This window comes from Camelina sativa, chromosome 5 (assembly GCF_000633955.1).
Source record: "Camelina sativa cultivar DH55 chromosome 5, Cs, whole genome shotgun sequence".
In the NCBI taxonomy this organism is placed as follows: Eukaryota; Viridiplantae; Streptophyta; class Magnoliopsida; order Brassicales; family Brassicaceae; genus Camelina; species Camelina sativa.
In genome coordinates this window covers 20,628,942-20,651,076 of record NC_025689.1, presented here as the reverse complement: position 1 = coordinate 20,651,076, position 22,135 = coordinate 20,628,942, and the positions used below count along the sequence as shown (strand labels likewise).

The following is a 22,135-nucleotide window of genomic DNA, read 5'->3' as shown; positions in this document are numbered from 1 at the left end:
CTTGTTTTCCTTTCTTTTTTAAAGCGTCAAATTCATGCTTTAAAACAAAACAATTTTTAAAGCATTCTTTTTTTCACCCTTTTATATTTAAAAGCTCTTCAAAAGTATATATAAATATTTTATATACTTTATTTTTTATAAATTTCTCATTTTTTTCTCTTTTTTTTAAGACCCATTTCAATAATAAATTTTATTTTTCATCATCATCACTAATAATACTATAAAAGAGTTTATGAAATTCATCATTAATAAGAGAATAACATTCAAACAATACATTGATTAGTGGTTAATAGATTTTTGACTAGTTTTTATAAATTAATGAATTATTTTAGATTTTTGTGACTAGATTTTTGACTAGTTTTTATATATTTTATTTTTATAAATTAATTATTCTCATTTTTTTCTCTTTTTTTAAGACCCATTTCAATAATAAATTTTATTTTTTCATCATCAGCACTAATAATACTATAAAAGAGTTTATGAAATTCATCATTAATAAGAGAATAACATTCAAACAATGCATTGACTAGTTTTTTTTTTTGCATTATTTAAAATTTAATAAGTTAATAAATTGATGTCTACAACTTCAATTATTTATTTCTTATTCTTATAGTTGTTTGTTTTTAATTAGTTTTCAAACAAAATTTCATATTTGATTGATTTATATTTTTTAAAATTTTAATTTATCATTAATAAAATTTATTTTGTCATTAAAATGTTATATAAATTAATTTTTGACATAATATATATTTATTATTAATATTTATAATAATAATAAAAATAACAGCTACAGCTTTAAAAGTTGTTGCTAAACAATCAGATTTTAACAGTTAAAGTTTCTACAGTCAAAGCATCTACAGCCAAATTCTCTATAGCTAAAATTTTAAAGTCAAAGTCTTTACAGCCAAAAGTAACAGCCGTTACCAATCAGGGCCTAAGAATATTTCATTTAAAAAATTCCAAGGGGTTTTTCANTTAGTGGTTAATAGATTTTTGACTAGTTTTTATAAATTAATGAATTATTTTAGATTTTTGTGACTAGATTTTTGACTAGTTTTTATATATTTTGTTTTTATAAATTAATTATTCTCANTTTCAGAACCGGACCGGACCGGCCGGTCGAACCGGTTAACCCGCAACCCGCTCAGTCTGCCGGTCTGGGTTTTGCTCTAAAACCGGGATGTTAACAAACCGGGAAAACCCGGATAAACTCGGTAAAAACCGGCGACCCGGCTTAATTAACCGAACCGCCGGGTTTTGGGTTTCCCTTATCAAACACTTTTGGCAATTTAATTTGAACCGATCTGTTAGTTTTTCACTTTTTCTGCAAAATTTGAACAATACGCTGGCTGGGTTTGAGTTGAAGTCAGGAAGAAGAGGAAAGGGAAGAGACGCGTGAGAGAGTGTTTTTGTTTTTCTATTTTTTTGTTGGGGTTAGACAATTAATAGGAGAGATAACAAAGAATTTTATACTATTATTCTTTGGTCAGATCATTCCACGAAGTACACTAAGTCCTAGACATATGTATAAGTATAATATATATACACAAATAATATGCTGTCAAATATAAACAAACAAACTAAGAATTAACAATTTTAAATATGATAATTAGTTCTATATTCTATGTAATTAAATTAAACGAGTAAAGTAAAATTTAGAATTATAAATTTGTTACATATATTAATATTTATAAGATGTATAATATATATATATATATATATATATATAATTAAATATCTATAAATATTATTGACCTGCGGTCGAACTGGGTTGACCCAGTGAACCGGTGACCCGATGGCCTTCTCGGTTTAGTAACTGGTTCGGGTTTCAAAACATTGGTTTTTCAATTTATTTCTTGATTATTTACTTTTCTGACAATTTTCATTTAAGATTTCACTATCTTCAACTGTTCAACATCACTTATCAAAAGTTTATTACTGGACAAGTTGATATTGCTTAAGTTTTGATTTAAAATATATGTACACATAGAATAATATTTTAATTAAGGTTTTTCGTATACAAATTCTTGTTAAGATATTTTAGAATTGTATACAAAAAAATGAAACAAACGAATTGAATGAGTAGAATGAGATCAACAGAAAGTACATACAATATATGGAGAAAATGAGAAAATATTACCAATATGTAATTAGTATGATACTAATAAGACGAAATAATAGTCTACATTTTATTAAGCAAGATTTAAGTAAGATAAACTTTAGATCAAAAGTTCATCTGCAAAATAAAATAAAAAATAAAAATGATCATCTTGAAAAAAAACTTTTTGAGAGAATTACCCATGGTAACCCACTTTTTTTTAATGATTAGCCAAGCTAACCTCTTTTTATTTTTATTGTCAGACTAACTTATTTTTTGTGTAATAATTTTCATAATACCAAAAATGTCCTTTGCCTTTTTCTTTTCAAATGACAAATATATATGGTTCATAAAATTATTAAAATTAAATTCCAATATCTAAATATTTATGAAAATATATTAATTGTTTAAAACCTAATATAATAGAATTAACCTTGAATCGACTTTTTCATTCTCCACAATATAAGATCTCTTACGGCTTTTTCTTTTTGATTAGTTTTAATTGTTCGAGTTTATTGAATTTCTGGGTTGAATTATTGTTAATTTTGAACCCCTATCCTTCGATTGTGTTTCTAGAATTCTCTGTTCTTATTTAGATTGAAACTACTATTAATATATTTTAATTGCGTTTCATTAATAATTTTTAAAAATACCAGTGAAAGGTAAAAGAGAGGTGGATACAATGGCTATTAAGAAATTTTTATGAAACCAATACCAAACAAGTCTGCTAAAATTAATATTAGAGTTCTGCTACAATACCCCAGACTTAACTAAAGTCTATAAAACTATGCAGATTAGTTATGTGTCTGTTTAATATATTGTTAACGTCTATCAAAAATGCGAAGACTTTACCGAAGTCTATGAATCTCTGTGGACTAACTATAAATCTGCTTAATATATGTTTGAAGTCTACCAAATATACAAAGACTTAACAAAAGTCTAGATAACTCCGCAGACTAACTATAAGTCTGCTTAATATATTTTGAAGACTTAACTAAAGTCTATAGAACTCCGCAGACTATCTATAAGTCTGCTTAATATAATTTTGAAGTCTACCTAAAATACGAAGATTTAACCAAAAATCTATAGAACTTCGCCGATTAGCTATAAGTCTGCTTAATATACTATTGAAGTCTATCGAAAATACGAAGACTTAACAAAAGTCTAGATTTACTCCGCAGATTAGCTATAAGTTTACTTAATATATTTTTGAAGTCTACCGAAAATACGAAGACTTAACAAAAGTCTAGATTTACTTTGCAGATTAGCTATAAGTCTACTTAATATATTTTTGAAGTCTACCGAAAATACGAAGACTTAACAAAAGTCTAGATTTACTCTGCAGATTAGCTATAAGTTTACTTAATATATTTTTGAAGTCTACTGAAAATACCAAGACTTAATTAAAGTCTAGATTACTCTGCAGACTATCTATAAGTCTGCTTAATATAATTTTAAAGTCTACCAAAAATACGAAGATTTTACCAAAAGTCTATAGAACTTCGCAGATTAGCTATAAGTCTGCTTAATATATTATTGAAGTCTACCGAAAATACGAAGACTTAACAAAAGTCTAGATTTACTCCGCAGATTAGCTATAAGTCTACTTAATATATTTTTGAAGTCTACCGAAAATACGAAGACTTAACAAAAGTCTAGATTTACTTCGCAGATTAGCTATAAGTCTACTTAATATATTTTTGAAGTCTACCGAAAATACGAAGACTTAACAAAAGTCTAGATTTACTCCGCAGATTAGCTATAAGTCTACTTAATATATTTTTGAAGTCTACCGAAAATACGAAGACTTAACAAAAGTCTAGATTTACTTCGCAGATTAGCTATAAGTCTACTTAATATATTTTTGAAGTCTACCGAAAATACGAAGACTTAACAAAAGTCTAGATTTACTACGCAGATTAGCTATAAGTTTACTTAATATATTTTTGAAGTCTACTGAAAATGCGAAGACTTAACTAAAGTCTAGATTACTCCGTAGACTAGCTATAAGTCTGCTTAATATATTTTTAAAGTCTACCAAAAATGCGAAGACTTTATCGAAGTATATGAATCTCTGCAGACTATTTATAAGTCGGCTTAATATATTTTTGAAGTCTACCAAAAATCTGAAGATTTTACTAAAGTCTATGATTCTTCGCAGAGTAATTATAAGTCTGACAAATATATTTTTAAAATATACCAAAAATGCGAAGACTTAAACAAAGTTTATAGAACTATGCAGACCTATAAGTCTGTTAAATTATATTTTTGAAGTCTACAAAAAAATTACCAAAATTTTTTGAAGATTTTTCTTTTAAAAAATATTTCCTTTTTTATTTGATTTCCTTATTAAATGATTTCCTTTATTAATTTTCGTTTTTCAATTATTTCCTTTTTAAAATTTTGTTTTTAAATAATTTTCTGAATATTTAGTATTGTATGTGTGATTTTTACAATAATTATGTAGTTAAGAAGAAAAATGAGTAATATATGCAAGGGTAATATGGTAAAAATATGCTATACAAAAATTTTAAAATCTTGATAGGTTATTTTAGTTGTTTGTAATAAATTGTAGGTTATCGTAGCAAATCTCCCATAATTTTTTCATATACAAATCCTTGTTAAGATTATTAAGAATTGCATAAAAATAAAAACAAAATAACAAATTGAATGAATAAATTAAGACTAATAGATATATGGTAAACATAAAAAAAATATTACCGATATGTTGATATGTTATGAAAAAATCGAAATAATACTCTACTTTTTTATTAAGCAAAATTTATGTAGAATACACTTGGTATCAGATCAAAAGTTTCAACTTGCATAATATTAAGAGATATTTGTGCTTGTAGTTTATTTATTAGAACCTAAAAAAACTTTTAATCTTGAAAAAAAAAAAAAAAAAAACTTTAAATCGGTCAAAATGAATCTATCTAAGTTTTGTGGCTAGATTGGGGAAACACCCTTTTTCCCCGTCAATCTCTATTAAAATTGACATGTTCCTAATTGTACCGGTTAACAAAATCCACCGTATAAATTAATCATACCACAGAAAGCGTCCAGATACAGAGCTCTCTTTTAGCGGTACCCGGTCAGCTCCCCCAAAACTCATTCATCTCCGCGTTCATATGACTCATTTATTTGTTCCTTTCTCTCTCATCTTCTCGAATCCACAGACCCAAAGGAAAAAGAAAAAGAAAAAGACGACTAGGTCTTTAAAAAAACCCTAAATTGGGCTAAAGAAAAAAAAAATAAAAATAATCAATCATCATCTTCTTCAATTTGTATGGATTTGAGTCGTTCTCAATCTAATTTTTCACTAGGTTTTGGTTGTTCCCACGCATCAATGACTCCAACACCGACTCCAAGAGCTCCGATTGCTGACGATTCGATTAATCTACAAGTCGATCCAAGTTTCCGATCATTACCAACGACCTTTTCTCCGATTCCGTTGCAATTACTCGAGCAGAAGGTTGAGAAGATCACCGTGGAAGAGCCGAAGAAAGATGGAGGAGATCAGAAAGAAGACGAGCATTTCAGAATCTTAGGTCACCACATGTGTCTCAAAAGGCAACGAGATTGTCCACTTTTGTTAACTCAAGCGAAGCATCCGAAGAGGAGTTCGGTTGGTGGTGGTGATACAGATCTGGAATCGAGACGTGCTGCTGTACGAGCTTGGGGTGATCAACCTCTTCATTTGGCTGATCCTGATATACACGAGCTTATAGAGAAAGAGAAGCAACGACAAGTGAAAGGGATTGAGTTGATTGCTTCCGAGAATTTTGTGTGTAGAGCTGTTATGGAGGCCTTGGGAAGTCATTTGACGAATAAATACTCTGAAGGCATGCCTGGTGCGAGGTACTACACTGGGAATCAATATATTGATCAGATTGAGAATCTGTGTATTGAACGAGCTCTTACTGCGTTTGGTCTTGAATCTGATAAATGGGGTGTTAATGTACAGCCGTATTCTTGTACCTCTGCTAATTTTGCCGTGTATACCGGACTTTTGTTGCCCGGTGAGCGGATTATGGGGCTTGATTCTCCTTCTGGAGGTCATATGAGTCATGGTTATTGTACCCCAGGTGGGAAGAAGATTTCGGCTACGTCCATCTTCTTTGAGAGCTTTCCTTATAAAGTCAATCCTCAAACTGGGTATATTGATTATGATAAGCTTGAAGATAAGGCGCTTGATTACCGCCCCAAGATTCTTATTTGTGGAGGGAGTTCATATCCTAGGGACTGGGAGTTCGCTAGGGTTAGACAAATTGCAGACAAGTGTGGAGCTGTTTTGATGTGTGATATGGCTCATATAAGCGGTCTTGTGGCGACTAAGGTTTGGAATCCATCAACTACTACCACTTCGTATTCTTGTGTTGATTCTCTCTTTATTTCTCCATGGTTTAGATTGCATGTCTAGCACTTAGGTAAAACTGACATTTAGTATTATAAATTTTCGATTAGGCTATGTATTCATTCATATTCTGTGTTTGTGTTATGGATGTTCTATTCAACCATTAGCTGGTTTTACTACTTTCTAGGCAAAAGTCCTTTTCTGTGGTGACTTTTAAATGATTAGTAGTTAGATGCTTCTTATACTTTGTGGACAGTAAGGTTTACTTTTAAGAAAATGAGAACAAATAGGCACGTTGTCACGTATATGATTACTTGATATTGGTGTGTCGGTTAATATATGTAACGAATTGCTTCTAAACTATTCTGATATGTCGACTTTTGTTATGATTCTGCTCAAGGTGTTTTTGTTTCTGAATTTGGTTTGCTACTTTTTTCTTCTTATAATCTCAGGAATGCTCCAATCCATTTGATCACTGTGACATAGTTACCTCCACTACCCACAAAGGTCTACGTGGTCCTAGAGGAGGTATCATCTTCTACAGGAGAGGCCCAAAGATAAGAAAGCAGAGCCATCACTCTAGTCATTGTGACACTTCCACGCACTATGATTTAGAGGAAAAGATCAACTTTGCTGTTTTTCCATCGCTACAAGGAGGTCCTCACAACAACCATATCGCAGCTCTTGCCATTGCCTTGAAACAAGTGGCCACTCCAGACTATAAAGCTTACATACAACAGATGAAGAAAAACGCTCAAGCTTTAGCAGCAGCTCTGCTTAGAAGAAAATGCAGACTGGTTACTGGTGGCACTGACAATCATTTGTTGCTGTGGGATCTCACTCCTTTGGGCTTAACAGGTACCTATTTCACTCAACCTTACCACCCATCGATCCAAAGTTATTGTTTTTGTCTGATTATGTTTATGTCTATTTTGCAGGGAAAGTCTACGAGAAAGTGTGCGAGATGTGCCATATAACCTTGAACAAGACAGCTATATTTGGGGATAATGGTACAATATCTCCTGGAGGTGTAAGAATAGGTAAGCACAGATCGATTGGTTGGCACTTTGAAATTTTTTTAGTGAGCTGTCTGTCACATTAATATTCATATCGAACCTCTTTTCTTTTTTGTCAATAGGGACACCTGCGATGACAACAAGAGGCTGTATAGAGTCTGATTTCGAGACAATAGCGGATTTTCTGATAAAGGCAGCTCAAATAGCGAGTGCGTTGCAGAGAGAGCATGTGAAGTCACACAAGGAGTTTGTGAAAAGTTTATGCACCAACAAAGACATATCTGAGCTTAGAAACCGAGTTGAAGCATTTGCGTTGCAGTATGAGATGCCTGCTTCTCTTGTTCGAATTGAATGAAAAAAAAAAAAACACACACACGAGGAAAATACTCCAGCCAACAGCTTTCTTTCTTTATAGTTGAATTTCCTTCTCTCCGGAGGCATTTTTTTTCTCTGTGTTCTATCTTGTAAATTAGAGTAAATATATATATTTATCTTGGTTGGGATTGATTTTGCATATTTTTCCATTGTAATTTCTGTACACATTTTGATAGGCGGGGATGACCTACAAAGTTACTTAAGTCTTCTTTTAAAAATTAAAAGCTTTCTTAAAAGTAAAAACTTTGAATTATATACTTGTATGCTTTGTTTAATAATTGATTATTGATTTAGATTGAACAAATAGCTTTGGGTTATGGATAAATTAAAAAACTTAGTCTAAAGAAGAGTTAGTTAATGATAAATTAAAAAACTTAGTCTAAAGAAGAGTTAGCTACTTAGCTTTGGGTTAATGATAGTCTCTATAGTGACACTTTTTGTGACAGAGAGAGTAAGTTATACAAAAGACCTATAACAATTTAGATACTTCCAAAACCTATGTACACATCTTGTTTGAAAGCTGTCTTCTAATTTGTTAGAGCCAAATCACTCTGCTGTATCTGGGGGAGGACATGCTTTCGGACAGTTACTAGTCACGTTAAAGTCTTTGTGGCTACGATTAGGGTTGTAACCAAAATAGAAAAATGATCGAATACACTTGGCCACCAAATTGGGATTTTGAAAGAGTGAGACAGAAAATACAATATAACTTAGCCGCGTTTATCATGAATGGTTACTCATATTTAGTGGTATCCCATCTTATTACCCCTTTTCTCTTTTCGACCATCATACACTCTCTTTTTCCATCATCATATATATGTGCAAAAAACATTGGAAAGATAAGAACGACACAACTTTCCGACCATAAAAGACGAGAATTTTGGAAAAGTTTGGTAGATACATAGATTCGACTTTAGAACTTAATCTACTTATGAGATTCACAAAAACAAATGTACAATTTTGCGTTCATAAAAACTAATAAAACTCTGAAGTGATCTTAGTGCAGTGATCAATGGTAAGTCTTTAATGCACAATGCACCATCACACCAGATATATATTTGTAAAACTTCAAGTATCTATACTATTAATTGGGGAGTACACTTAGGCTTAAAAAAAAAACAAAAACATAACATATAATCATGTTGCCAAACAGACCCATTTAGCTACACAATTAAAAAAAAAAAACTTTCCTAAACTAATGGTAACAGTTTTAAAAGAAATAAATGATTAATTATTTTCATAATTGGTTAAACGATGGATACTTAGATTTCAAATCTAATTTTGGATATGGTAATAACCCATAAATAATTAATTTCAAAAATATTAAGTTTTCCAATTAGTTTTCTAGATTAAGAGCTTGACTGGTTCTCCCGCTAGCTCCCGCAAACGCTGCGTTTGCGTTTGCGGACGGTTGCTAGCGTTTGGGGCCAATCACACAAATCGTTTCCAATCGCTCCCAGTCGCTCCCAATCGCTCCCAACCGTTGAATTTCAAAAGCTGGTTCCCGCAAGCGTTTGCGGTTGCGGGCGTTTGCGTTTCAAATTTTTTTTTTTTTGAGAAAAAACTTGAAACAAATCAATGATAATGAAATATATTTTTTATATATTTTTTACCTAACTATTTTATTCATTAAGGATGGGAGAAAATGAAGTACGGTTACGATTGAAAATATTAAAAAAATAAACAATTGGAAGAAAATAATATTTTAATTAACAATAACCCGGAAAACTTGATGTAAATTTAATGGCACATCGCACATAAGTTCAAAAAAATCTAAATAAATATAACGTTTCATCAGAAATTTGAGAAAATAAGATTATTTGTGAAAAATAAAAACAAATCACGAGTGACTCTTCTCAACTCTCGTTTGATCATTACTACCGATGCAAATACTGCCCCACAGAACTTATTGAGTGTGTGAGATTTAAGAAAGAAGATCTACGATCTAAAACATATGTTTAGTCATTTATCAAATTACTTGATTAAAATTTTGGTAAAAAGCTAAATGCATAAAGTAATAAGTATTTCATTATGAATTTTTTTTTTAATAATTATTTTAGTATTTTTAATGAATTTTAATTATAAATCAAGTTTAATAAAGTTTTTGATATTTTAAAACATTTATATAATTATATATCACATTTATTATGTTCCAACCGCTATTGCACCCGCTGGTCAACCAGTCGTAAACCTCCCGCAAACGCATCAATTTTAAACCGCTAAACCAGTCGTTCAAAACGCTTAATAACGCTTGAAACCGCAATCGCCCGCTTTCGCAATCTCCCACAACCGCAACCGCAACCGCAGCGTTTGAACCAGTCAGGCCCTAAGTATTAAACATTTATAGTTTTCTAAAACCAGTTAGTCGTGTGTTAAATTCGAGTCAAATTATTCCAGTATTTTAGGAAGCTATATTAACTATAAATGATACATTTCTATATTTTATGAAATTATATTCAGGATAAATAATAAATTCAAATATTTTAGGAAACTATATTAATGATTAAGTATAAGAGATCTCAATCTTTATACAAATATTCTAATAATTGTTGCCAAAAAAAAATAGTTAGAGATTTATACAATTTTTTTCAAAACACGATTACAAATTAAAACATGACATTAAATCTCATTTATAATGATAACTTAAATTGATGAGAGATGCTAATTAGTTGAAATTAATTGAATATTTTGTAAAATATATATAAAAAAATTTAAATATATATAGCTATACAAAAATGAAAACTCTATAATTATATTAAAACATTTATCATCAATTTTGTTATCTTTCTAATATATGTTAATATACATCTATATTTAGTTCTGTGGAACTTATGTTGTTGATAATTCTAAAGTCATGACTCATGATTATCCTCTTTGCTACTCTCGGATAGACTGTTCTAAATCCGGTATAAGTTTTTTTATCCGTGTCACCTCTATTTCTTTGAATGTTCAGTCAAATGGATCCATCACTTAACAACATTGTTATTATTTATTGTTGGGCTTTGGTGATTGTAAAATGGTTATAAAGGAGTATGGTAATAATCCTACATAAACTTTTGATGTGAACAGAAGGACAATTTACACTCTAATGTTGTTGTCATTGCAGGTTGATATATTTGGGGGCTTATGGGGTTTCAACATATTTTTATGTGTATAACTGATTTTTTTGTAGGCTAACAAGCTCTCTTTTTTTTACTTTGATTTCTTTAGGGTAGAAGAAAAATTAAGTTCTTTTTCTTATTTTCAGAATTCGAAATTTATATATATATATATATATATATATGTATTTGTGATAAATACTTTCAAATATAGTGTATCCAATCTGTTATGGATGATAGTATCTGTATACTCGCTTATATATCACACTCATTATAAATCTAATGTATAAGGAAGATCGAATACGAGATGAAAACATGTAATTTAAAATAAAATAAAAACATTATATAAACTATTTTTCATAGAAAAGGAACAAGAAATAGATATATCAAGATGGGATTATAAAATTACGATAAATTAAATTTCATGTGAATCCAAAATTTATGGTGAAGCGGTTATTATTTCAAACGTTTAGAAATTTTATGAAAGTAAACCAAAATAAGTTTATGTTATAAGTGTTATACCAAATAATTATATTTACAAATAAAATGTTATGTGGATGCAAATCTTTTACCTTACTTTCTTATTTGTTGGACTAAAATATACAATTTCAAATTGATAAAATATTATTAAAACTACGGTTATAAGATAAAAAAATAGGACATATCATATATGGGATGAGACGGGTTTCCGATACAGATATAAACATATATACTATCTTTCTCTTACTATTTTTTAATGTACTTAAATCTAATCATCTGCTTTTCTAAACCTAACTGAAAATGAATTGGTACAAAGTTGGATTATGAATGTTAATAACATTCTAACATTCATAATTACAAATGTAACTCCGCATAGTCCAAACCTAATTGTAAACTTAGTTTTTTTAAAATTAACCCCGCACGTATGTGCGGGTCCAATCCCTAGTATAGATTAATATTTGGGTTTGGGTTGGATATTTTGGATTCTCGATTTTTTGGGTTTAGAAAAATAGGAACCATTCAGATATATTTATATTTTGGGTCGGGTTTGGGTATGTTTGAGTATACCCGTAATCTTAAAATATATTTTGAATTCAAGTCGGGTTTGGTATTTTTTATCTGAACCAACTTAAAAAACATGAAATCAATCCGACTTAATAAAAAAATGGTTGTAGCCGAAGTACCAAACTAAACAAACTAATTGTAATCATCAATAAGAAAAAGAAAATCAAAGTTATCAAACCAAATTGAATTCATAAAAAGAGACAATCCAAATACAAAAACACTTGGGTGTATTCAACTTGACATTTTAAGTGATTTGTGTAAAATTTACAAATCCTATGTTATTCAATCATAGATTTTTAAAAATCTATTAAAATTCTCTGTTATTGAACTGTTGATTTGAAAATTTACTTTAAAATGCACTGTTATCGAACTGATGATAAAAAATTACTTTAAAATCCACTGTTATTCAAAATAGACTGTGGATTTGGATTTTAATAATTTTTAGGGATTTGAGGGGATTTGTTTAGTTAAAAATACAGAAATCCAAATTTCATGGTTTTAGGTGAGATTTGAAAGAATTTTACAATAAATCATATCAACTCCCCTAAAATCATCAAAATCATTTAAAATCTCATAAAAACTCAAATCATTTGAAATATTAGATTGAATACACCCCCTATCATAAGCCGAAAGTTCTTGAGTTTATGAAATATCAAATGGTTCTGATGTTGAAGTTAAAATCATATAATCAAGGGATATGAAAAATACAGTTATATAATGAAAGTTCTAAACTAACATATGAAAATTGACATATATGAAAATAAAAACCCAAATTTTGGTTAGTATTGCAAAAAACGGGAAGTAAAGAATCAAGGGATACAAATGACATGAAAGACTCGATCGGATTCCTGGAGTGTTAGGGATATATATGTTTTGATGGTTTCAGGTGGAGATCAGATGTTCAGATATATTCGATCGGGTTCGGATATCCAATACATTAAACAAAAGCATCCATTCAAATATTTTTAAGTTTGGGTTCAGATTCGGGTTAGATTTTTGGGGTAGGGTACTTTGCCCAGCCTTATTAATACGTATGTATTCTCCTAATCTTCCTTGATGAATATAAATTTAATGGCATGTGTGACCAAAAAGACGCTATTAATGTTTAATTCTGATGTTATCTTGTCCGCCTATTTCATTGCATAAACATATAGTTTGAACTTTTAACTGCTACTTTAGAATATAACAGAGATTTTAACAAGTGATAATATTTGCATTTTATTTTCCAAGTACTAACTTCTAAATAACAAAGCTAACACAATAGTTTTCCTTTCTGTTTCATATCACAACTTTGATGTAGGCCAACCTGAGGCTATGAATGGTAGCCTTTCAAAAGCAGTTTTCAATACATTTTTATCAAAATCGCAGTTAAGTTACCAATCAGATAAAAAGCTATTAGTCTGCGTTTATTTTTTAAAAGTTAATAATAATAATGGGGTGCGGTTTTGTCCAAAAGTTTATCCCTTGACCGCTTTTGTGTTATTATCCAGCAGTTTTCATGCAAAAAGTAGTACATTGTTTTTTAAATAATTTTTAATATAGATATGCAAAAGCAAAAAAATTCCATTACCTTTTTCCCTTCTCTTTAATAAATTATGTATAACAAAATAAATAATCATTAATTTACATATGTAAATAGGTACAAAAAATTAATAATTTACAAATAAGATTTTTAGTTGTGCATAAAATAATTATATAAGAAGTTAAACATTTAGTTTAAATAAATTTGGATATTTAAGATTCAAAATAATTTTTTATTAACACAAAGAAGATAATAATTTACAATTATTTTAATTATTTATATTTTTTATTAACAAAATCTATACATATATATACTGTGAACCAAAATTATTTTTTCACCAATCAAACATTATTTTAATACCGCTAATTTTGGAATAACCGCACTTGTCCGGCAAATACATTTGTACCGCACGTACCACAGTTGAACCATACCGCACTAGCAAATTTGTTGTCCCGCACTACTAAGGCCTTGATCGGAGACACACAGAAAGCGGTATTGAGAAGAAAAAAGTGAAAACCACTTTTTGCCACCAATCAACAAAACAATTCACATTTTGCGGTTTTCAGAAAAAAAGAAAAGCATTTGCGGATTTTTAGATGGAAAGTACACTGGACCGCTATTCTATAGAACATCAATGAATTATCCAGCGGTTTTGAAAACTACGATGACGACTGGACATAATTTTTGTTTTTGTTAGTTAACTGAATTTGCTATATATAAGTTACATTTATACTTATAGCTAATAAAATTTTAATCACTCTTTAGTAAAATTTCAACCCATTAAAAATATGTTTTTAATATTTTTAATTGTTTATTAATTATACAAGTGGTCATGTGGTTTAATGTTTATTAATCTATATTCTTTGAGTTTAAAAATTTATTAAAATAATAGGTTATGTATTTTATTTATAAATAAATATTCTTAATACATGGAGTATATTATTGTATTGTAATAAAAGTTTAATTTAATAACAATTACAAAATATTTACTAATTTATTCATACACATATTATTATAATAGATAAGTATACAAATCCATATAAGATATAATTTTCTTGATTAACACAAACCAATAAAACAATTTACAATTATACTAATTATTAATATATGTTTTACTAACATATATCATATAATACATAATGTACATAATTTTTTAAATTTTCTTTAATGGATCAAATTACAATTGTTAAAGATTTATTAGATTATACAAAATTTATTTTTAATAAAATGTACCGCAAATATTTTTTCACCAATCAAACATTGTGTTGTACTGCTTATTGTGTAATAACCGCACTTATCCCGCAAATAATTTGTCCCGCACATACCGCAGTTGAATCATACCGCACTAACAATTTTTTTGTCCCGCACTACTAAAGCCGCGGTTACCATTCTGACCTTATGTGACAACCTGTCCCGCGGACCCCACTAGCCCACCGCTAGCTGCCCCGACGGACCGTCCGTGGACCCTGCTAGCCCACTGCTATCCATCCCATTAGACATATTAATTGGTAGCAACTTGTCATGTGGGAAGGTTGTTAAAAGGTGAGGATCAGGATTCGAGGAACGTTTGGCGCACCAATAACCTACTGGTGGATTTGGATATCCACAGTGATGGGTTAGGATCGATGCCCTGTAGGGCCAGCTTAGAGTCCGTTGGGGCGGCTAGTAGTGAGGCTAGTGGGGTGTACAGGACGGATTGTTACACCTTAAATCCGCGGTTAATCTTTGCTGTTTCTTATTTAAAGTCATACTTTTCTTTTGATTTGAACAGTCATATTCTTTTTCTTTTGTCAAAAATTGAAGTGGAGGAACTGAAGAAAATGGTTTGACGATGACTTAGCAAACGATACTGATGTGATGACTGACAACAAACAGTAATATTTAAGTAACCAGAGAGGAAACCAGTTTAATATACTAAACAAACCTTAACATCTAAACACAATATAATGAAAAGCCACTGAAAAAAAAACACGGGTAATAATCAAATCATATGTCAAATACTATATTAACGTGATAGTACTATAGTTAAGGCTCATATTACCTAGTTTCGTCTACTACACTAGCTAGCTAATTCGAGCTAGAAGCTAAAGGCGTACATGTGATATAAATTAAATTGCCATCCAACTGGAACTTTTATACTAATTTTTTCATTTCCAAATAGTTAAGATTTTAAGGTTACTCATATACTGATGTGAAGCTTATGAATGATTCTATTCTGATTTTCAAAATAAAAATAAAATAATCTAAATATAATTATATATTTTAATTTTTTTATACTAATAAATAAATATTTTATATATTTATGAACCTTTAAATACCTATGAAATAACAAAATACCATCACACCACGGATCGAGTCTCGCTCCCTACAAATGTAGGGATTTGGCTAATCGCTCGGCCTGTTGTGACCTAATGGTTGGCAAATATATATATATATATATATATATATATATATATATATATATATATGTTACTAGATCAGAACCCGCCCAATGTGCGGGTTTAAAGTTTTATAAATTAAATTAAATTTAACAGAAATATATTAAAATTTGTTATATGTTATTTATAAAATTTAATTTTGTTATAATACACTTATTTATATCCATCTACAAATTTTTAATGTATGTTACTATTAAAAATGTATTTTTACACCTAAATATACTTTATGTTACAAATATATTTTTTATCGCCACCTAGAAAATGTCTATATGAATACATTAAACCAACTATATTACTTTACTTCTGCATAGTATTTTAATTACTAAAATTGTTTGCTCAAAAAACATTTTCAATAATAAATATATTACATAATATACTAATCAATGATGTATCATCACAATATTGTATGCGCACCATGGATAAAACCTCGGCTCCGCTCTCATCCCTTATGGAGAGAACCTTGCGTCCAACCTCTTCCACCATGGAGATAACCTTGCGTCCAACCTCCTCCACCTTCCTCTCTTGGGGAGATAACCTTGTGTCCAACCTTCTCCATCATAGAGCAGAGCCTCGGCTCTGCCCTCCTCCTGTGTGGAAAGAAAATGTTCACGTCTTTTTGCTATCTCAAAATGCCTTGTTGGGACAACCAATTAAAGTAAAAACATTTTTCTAACGTCACAAAACTAATGTTAAATTTCCCAATGTATTCGTGAAAGTGTCTTTGACACACCATGATGTAGCCTCTGTCTCTGTAACGCCTCAACCGCCACCTTGCTTAATGAGCCCATGTCCACTATCAGTCTATGGGCCCACCTTCCTATGTGGGCCCTACATATATTCCCGGTCTGTGGATTCATCCATATCCGATGGCCGGTTTGTTACGTCTGTGAGGCTTAAAAACTTGTTAACGACCCTACAAATCAACAAATGATCTGTTCCTGTGTTTTGTCCTCACTCGCACAGTTCCGACAATCACTTCCAGGAAGGTCACCCATCATGAAATTCTCTCATGACCCTTGACCGAAAAAATAAGTGCATTTTGGCGATATATGTGGCCAAATCAATTCTTTTTAAACCTTTCCACAAACCAGGGTGTCACAGTCTTTGAGCTTATATGGATCTATCAACAACGATTTATGTTTTTCCAATCTATTATTTATCTATGTTTGTTGTAAGCTTATGTTTTGATTAGCCTATTTTATCCGTTCATTAGGTTGATGAGCTTATACTCGTTATCTCCCTTTGGAATTAAATGAATAATGGTAACAATTATATTTGCAAAAAAAAGAAGAAGAATTTATGACCAACCAATCAAGGTTCAGAAATTAGAAAAAAAATTAGTTTAGCATAATTAAAGAAAATAATAAGCACGGTAGTATATGAATTTCAAATAATTCAAAGATGAAAATAGAAATTAAATATAACAATCTAAATTACTATAATAAATAAAATGTAGTATTAGGAAAAGAAGACGCATATCTTAATCTTTTTTTCGATTAACATATTAATCCTACCTATTCCCAACTGAAAAAGGAGAAAGTAAGAGAAAATTTAGTTTTAAAAAAATGAGAATAGTTTACCTTCTCATTATGTAGAAGTGAGTATTTACAAAATTCAGTTTTAATAATTAACTGTATATTTTCCTTAATCCATTTTTATAGTTTTTTGTGGAATTAATAACTTAAAGTTAAAAATACGTAAATAATATTATAATTTCGAATTTTATGAAATATATATATATATATATATATATATATATATATATCTTATTATATAAACCTTGATGACAAAATTACTAATTAACAAGATCTTGACACGTGTCAATTATATCATTCAAATGTTGACACATATCAATTCATTATTAAAATTAAAAAATATATATAAAAATTCAAAACCTAACCTAAAAAGGTTTTATATAAAATTAAATAGATAAAATAACACCTAATTTTATTTAAAATATAATTATAAGATAAATCTTATTATATAAAGCTTGGTTCTTAAACTTAGTAACTCACCAGATCGTGACACGTGTTAGTTTTAACGATCAAAGATCAAAGTTAAAAACTCACCAGATCGTGACACTTGTCACTTTTAACGATTAAATATTCAAGTTAGTAACTCATCAGATTGTGACACGTGTCAATTTTAACGATCAGAAATCACATATCAAAGTTAGTAACTCATTAGATCGTGACACATGTCAATTTTAACGATCATAAATCACAGTTTTCAAGTTTGGTAAAACAATGCATAAGATAACTTAATCTTATTATATTTAAAAAAATTTTGTTAATCCTAGAAGGAAAAAAGATTGTAAATACACCCCTCTATATAAGCAAATAGATGATGACATATGTTTCACCAAACAAAATAATTTCTACTAGCATTGTTTTCTTGGTATTTTTTTTTTCTAAACCTTTTGTACACATCTTTTTTCTTGAACAAGTCTTCGAAGGCAATTTGTTTGTTGTCTAATCGAAGCAATTATATAAAAAGATTCCTATATATTACAACGTATTTTTGTCGTCGTTTCATTGAATTTTTTTTGTTTCTCAATTTTATAATGCATACTACGCAATCTCTCGGTGTTATTATTATTTCTATTAATTTGCAAGACAAGTAGCATGAAAAAAAAGATGAATACACAAATGCAAGATCAACTAAACAGAAAGCGTTCTTATCGTCGAACGATAGTACGTCTTAAAAGAAAGTGGGAAGCAAGAAATGTTTTTAAAAAAACAATGAGCTCATTGGAATAAATTTATTCATAAAATATAAAAGGGATTAAGAAAAATATACAGTAAATTATTAATTATAAAAAATGTATACTCACTTCTATATAAACATAGATCGTCTCATATTATTCATCTAACAAAGTAATTTATCTAAAAATATTACTTTCAACTTTGTTCTATTGGTCAAACTTTTTAATGGGAAGACAAATTTTTCTTATTTTTCAAAACCAAAATATACTCCTACTTTCTACTTTTTCAGTTTGGAATTGGTAAGATTAATATTGACCCAAAAAAAAGGAAGATTAAGATATGCATCTTCTTTTTCTAATATAGTATTTTAAAATTTATTGTAATAGTTTTAGATTGTTTTCCTTAATTCATATTTTCATATTTGAATTATTTGAGATTCATATATTACCATGCTTATAATTTTCTATTATTTCATTAATTATGTCAAATTAATTTTCTTCTAATTTCTCAACCTTCATTGGTTGGTCATACACCTTTTTTTTGTGCAAACATAATTGTTACCATTCGTTCAATCTCAAAAGAAGATAAAGAGGAGAAGGTCATCAGCCTAATGATTGGATAAAATATGCTTATCAAACACAAGCCTACAACAAACATAGATTGATTGGAAAAACATAAATCGTTGTTGATAAATCCATAGGAGCTTGGAGACAGAGACTAAATTATGGTGTGTCAAAAAAACTTCCATGAATACATTGGGAAATTTAACATTAGTTACTACCAAAAGATTTTGTGACGTTGGAAAATGGTCTTTAGTTTCATTGGTTGCCAGAGCAAGTCACTTTGAGATAGCTGACGTGAACATATTTTCTCCACACTAGAGGAGGGCAGAGCCGAGGTTCCCTTTATTTTGGAGGAGGTTGGACGCAAGGTTATATACCCAAGGTAGGAAGGTGGGAGAGGTTGGATGCAAAGTTATCTCCCCAAGGAAGGAAGACGGAGTGAAGGTTCTCCATGGTGGAGGATGTTAGACGCAAGGTTCTCTCCATAAGGGAGGAGAGTAGAACAGATGTTCTCTCCATGGTTAGACATACTCTATTGTGATGTAGTTTATTTTTTATTCAAAAAGTGTTTTGAGCCAACAATTTTAGTGATTAAAGAAACTATGCAAAAGTGAAAGTAAAAAGACATATAACAGTTGGCTTAATTTGCTCATATAGACATTTTCTAGGTAGTGGTAATTAATATATTTATAACATACAATATATCTAGGTGTAAAAAATACACTTTTAATGGTAACATACATAAAAGATTTGTATATAGATATAAATCAATGTCTTATAGCAAAAAAAAAGTTATAATTAATGTAAAATAAATTTTAATATATTTTTATTAAATTTTATTTTATTTACAAAACTTTAAACCCGCACATCGACGGGTCCTTATCTAGTATATATATAATCTCTTTATAATTATTTTAAAAAAAACTTTGTATTTTTTATAAATTCTGTAACTTTTGATAATTATCTTTTACATTATTTATATTTTTTAAAACAATATATTTTATTTTTTTATAATAAAATTCCTCCTATTAAATATTAATTTTTACGTATTTCAAAATCTCATATTGATAACTTAACATGTGTCAAAATCTTGTTAATGACTAACTTTCAAAACCCAACTTTATATAATAAGATAGATAAAAATATAAGCAAATATCTTATAAATTTAAATTGATTATTATTGATTCAAATTTTTATGAAATCACATTTTCATCTATTACATATAAACTTTAAAAACCAAATTTTTTTTGAGTTGATCAGGTAAAATTTATTTTATTTCAATCTAGAATAAATTATTTTATGATTTATAAAAATAATAATGTATACTCAATATGAGTTTTTATTACTTTAAATTAAAAAGTCATTTATTAAAAGATGTGTTGATTATTTAGCTCTCTTTTATTAAATATATATTAAATATTAAAAGAAATTCTTTTGTTAGTGCGTTATTTGAAAAACGCTGCACAGTTGGTAGTTAAACAAATCATGAGTAAAGTCTAATCTTGAATATCGTGAACAGTGTTTTTTTTTCCTTTTGTAAAAAACGCAAATTAACAAAAAAGAATTATGATTGGTGTATAAAGTAATTTTTAGAAAAGCATTCTTTGAATCCAACTATATTAATTGAGAAGTACAAATATAAAACTAACCTTAAAATGTGTAAAAAATTACATTCAATTGCCATTAGAAAAAAATAATTAAGTTTAATTAACTAATTTAAATAAATATAATTAATTAAAAATAAAAAACACTTACGGATCAAATATTAAAAAATCTAAAAAATAATTTTCTCTCTCTAATAAATTATGGACGAAATTACTAATTATTTTTTAAAAAAAATATATAAACCAATCAGAATTTTAAAAACTAAGAATTTATATCCAAGTATACAATACAATTATTTTTAATAACTAAATTCGAAGATTTTGTTAAGTTTTCAAATTATGATTCTCCTATCATCTTTATTTTATTTTATTTACAAATTGTTTGGAATTTTCATATAATACTTATAATTTAAAATGCATATTTTTTTCTGCATATGTTGTGATTTGATTTTTTTTAAACGAAGATATATTATTTATTGTATGAAATGTGTGTTTTAATTTCCACATTGGCAGGTTGGTAAAACTAAATTTATATAAATAATAAATTAATAATTTTTATTTACTCACAATTATAATATTAAAATTACTATTTTATATTTCACATAATAATGATGCAAATATAACAACAAACAATATAAAACTGTAATAATACATCAAAAATAAAATACTATAATATTCTAAAATAATTAGTATTCAAATAGACTAATAGATTTACATAACAATTTTAAATAAATATTATCTCAAACAAAATAACTTAAAAAAACAATAATTTTAATTATTATATTATAATTTTTTAAAAAAATGTTGACCCGTGCTTTAAGCACGGGATATATCCTAGTTTCCCATTATTAGTGTCTTCATTGTTTAACATCCAATTCTTAGAAAAATATTAGTAACATTTTAGAAAGCAAAAAAAAAATCCTTCGAAAAGAAGTTTTACTTGTTAAAATGTCACAATTTAAAAAAAACTGCCAAGTCACATGCAAAATCTTTTTATTTAGATTGTTTAATATTCTTTTAGTCAATCTTTGAGTCGCATATCTAACAAAAGAATATAGATTTAAAATAACGTAACAGTAAAAAAATTGAGCTAAAAAAATGATAGGGCAAATTGTTTATGATGTCCAAATCATAGTTGAGTTTTTTCCGTATTATCATCAGGTCATAATTGTTTATGATGTCCAAATCCAAATGGTCATTTAGTTTGTTTTAATGGTCTAGGAAATAATTCAACCACTAAAGAGGGATATTTAAAGGTCCATAAAAAAAAACGAAGAAGAAGAAACTGTAAACTAAGTTGGACAAAAACAGTAAA

General features: G+C 28.8%; 1 protein-coding gene across 1 annotated transcript; it reads left to right on the top strand.

The window, feature by feature from the left end:
- Positions 5,388 to 8,049, top strand: LOC104787288 (serine hydroxymethyltransferase 7). The gene is made up of 4 exons (XM_010512828.2): positions 5,388 to 6,437; positions 6,908 to 7,313; positions 7,394 to 7,495; positions 7,594 to 8,049. The coding sequence occupies exons 1-4, from the start codon at positions 5,388 to 5,390 to the stop codon at positions 7,824 to 7,826; spliced, it is 1,791 nt and encodes a 596-aa protein (XP_010511130.1). The 3' UTR covers positions 7,827 to 8,049.

Coding starts and splice junctions, on each gene's coding strand:
- LOC104787288 (XM_010512828.2), top strand. CDS start 5,388: ATGGATTTGAGTCGTTCTCAATCTAATTTTTCACTAGGTTTTGGTTGT. Junction 6,438..6,907: donor GCGGTCTTGTGGCGACTAAG/GTTTGGAATCCA, acceptor TTATAATCTCAG/GAATGCTCCAATCCATTTGA. Junction 7,496..7,593: donor TCCTGGAGGTGTAAGAATAG/GTAAGCACAGAT, acceptor TTTTGTCAATAG/GGACACCTGCGATGACAACA.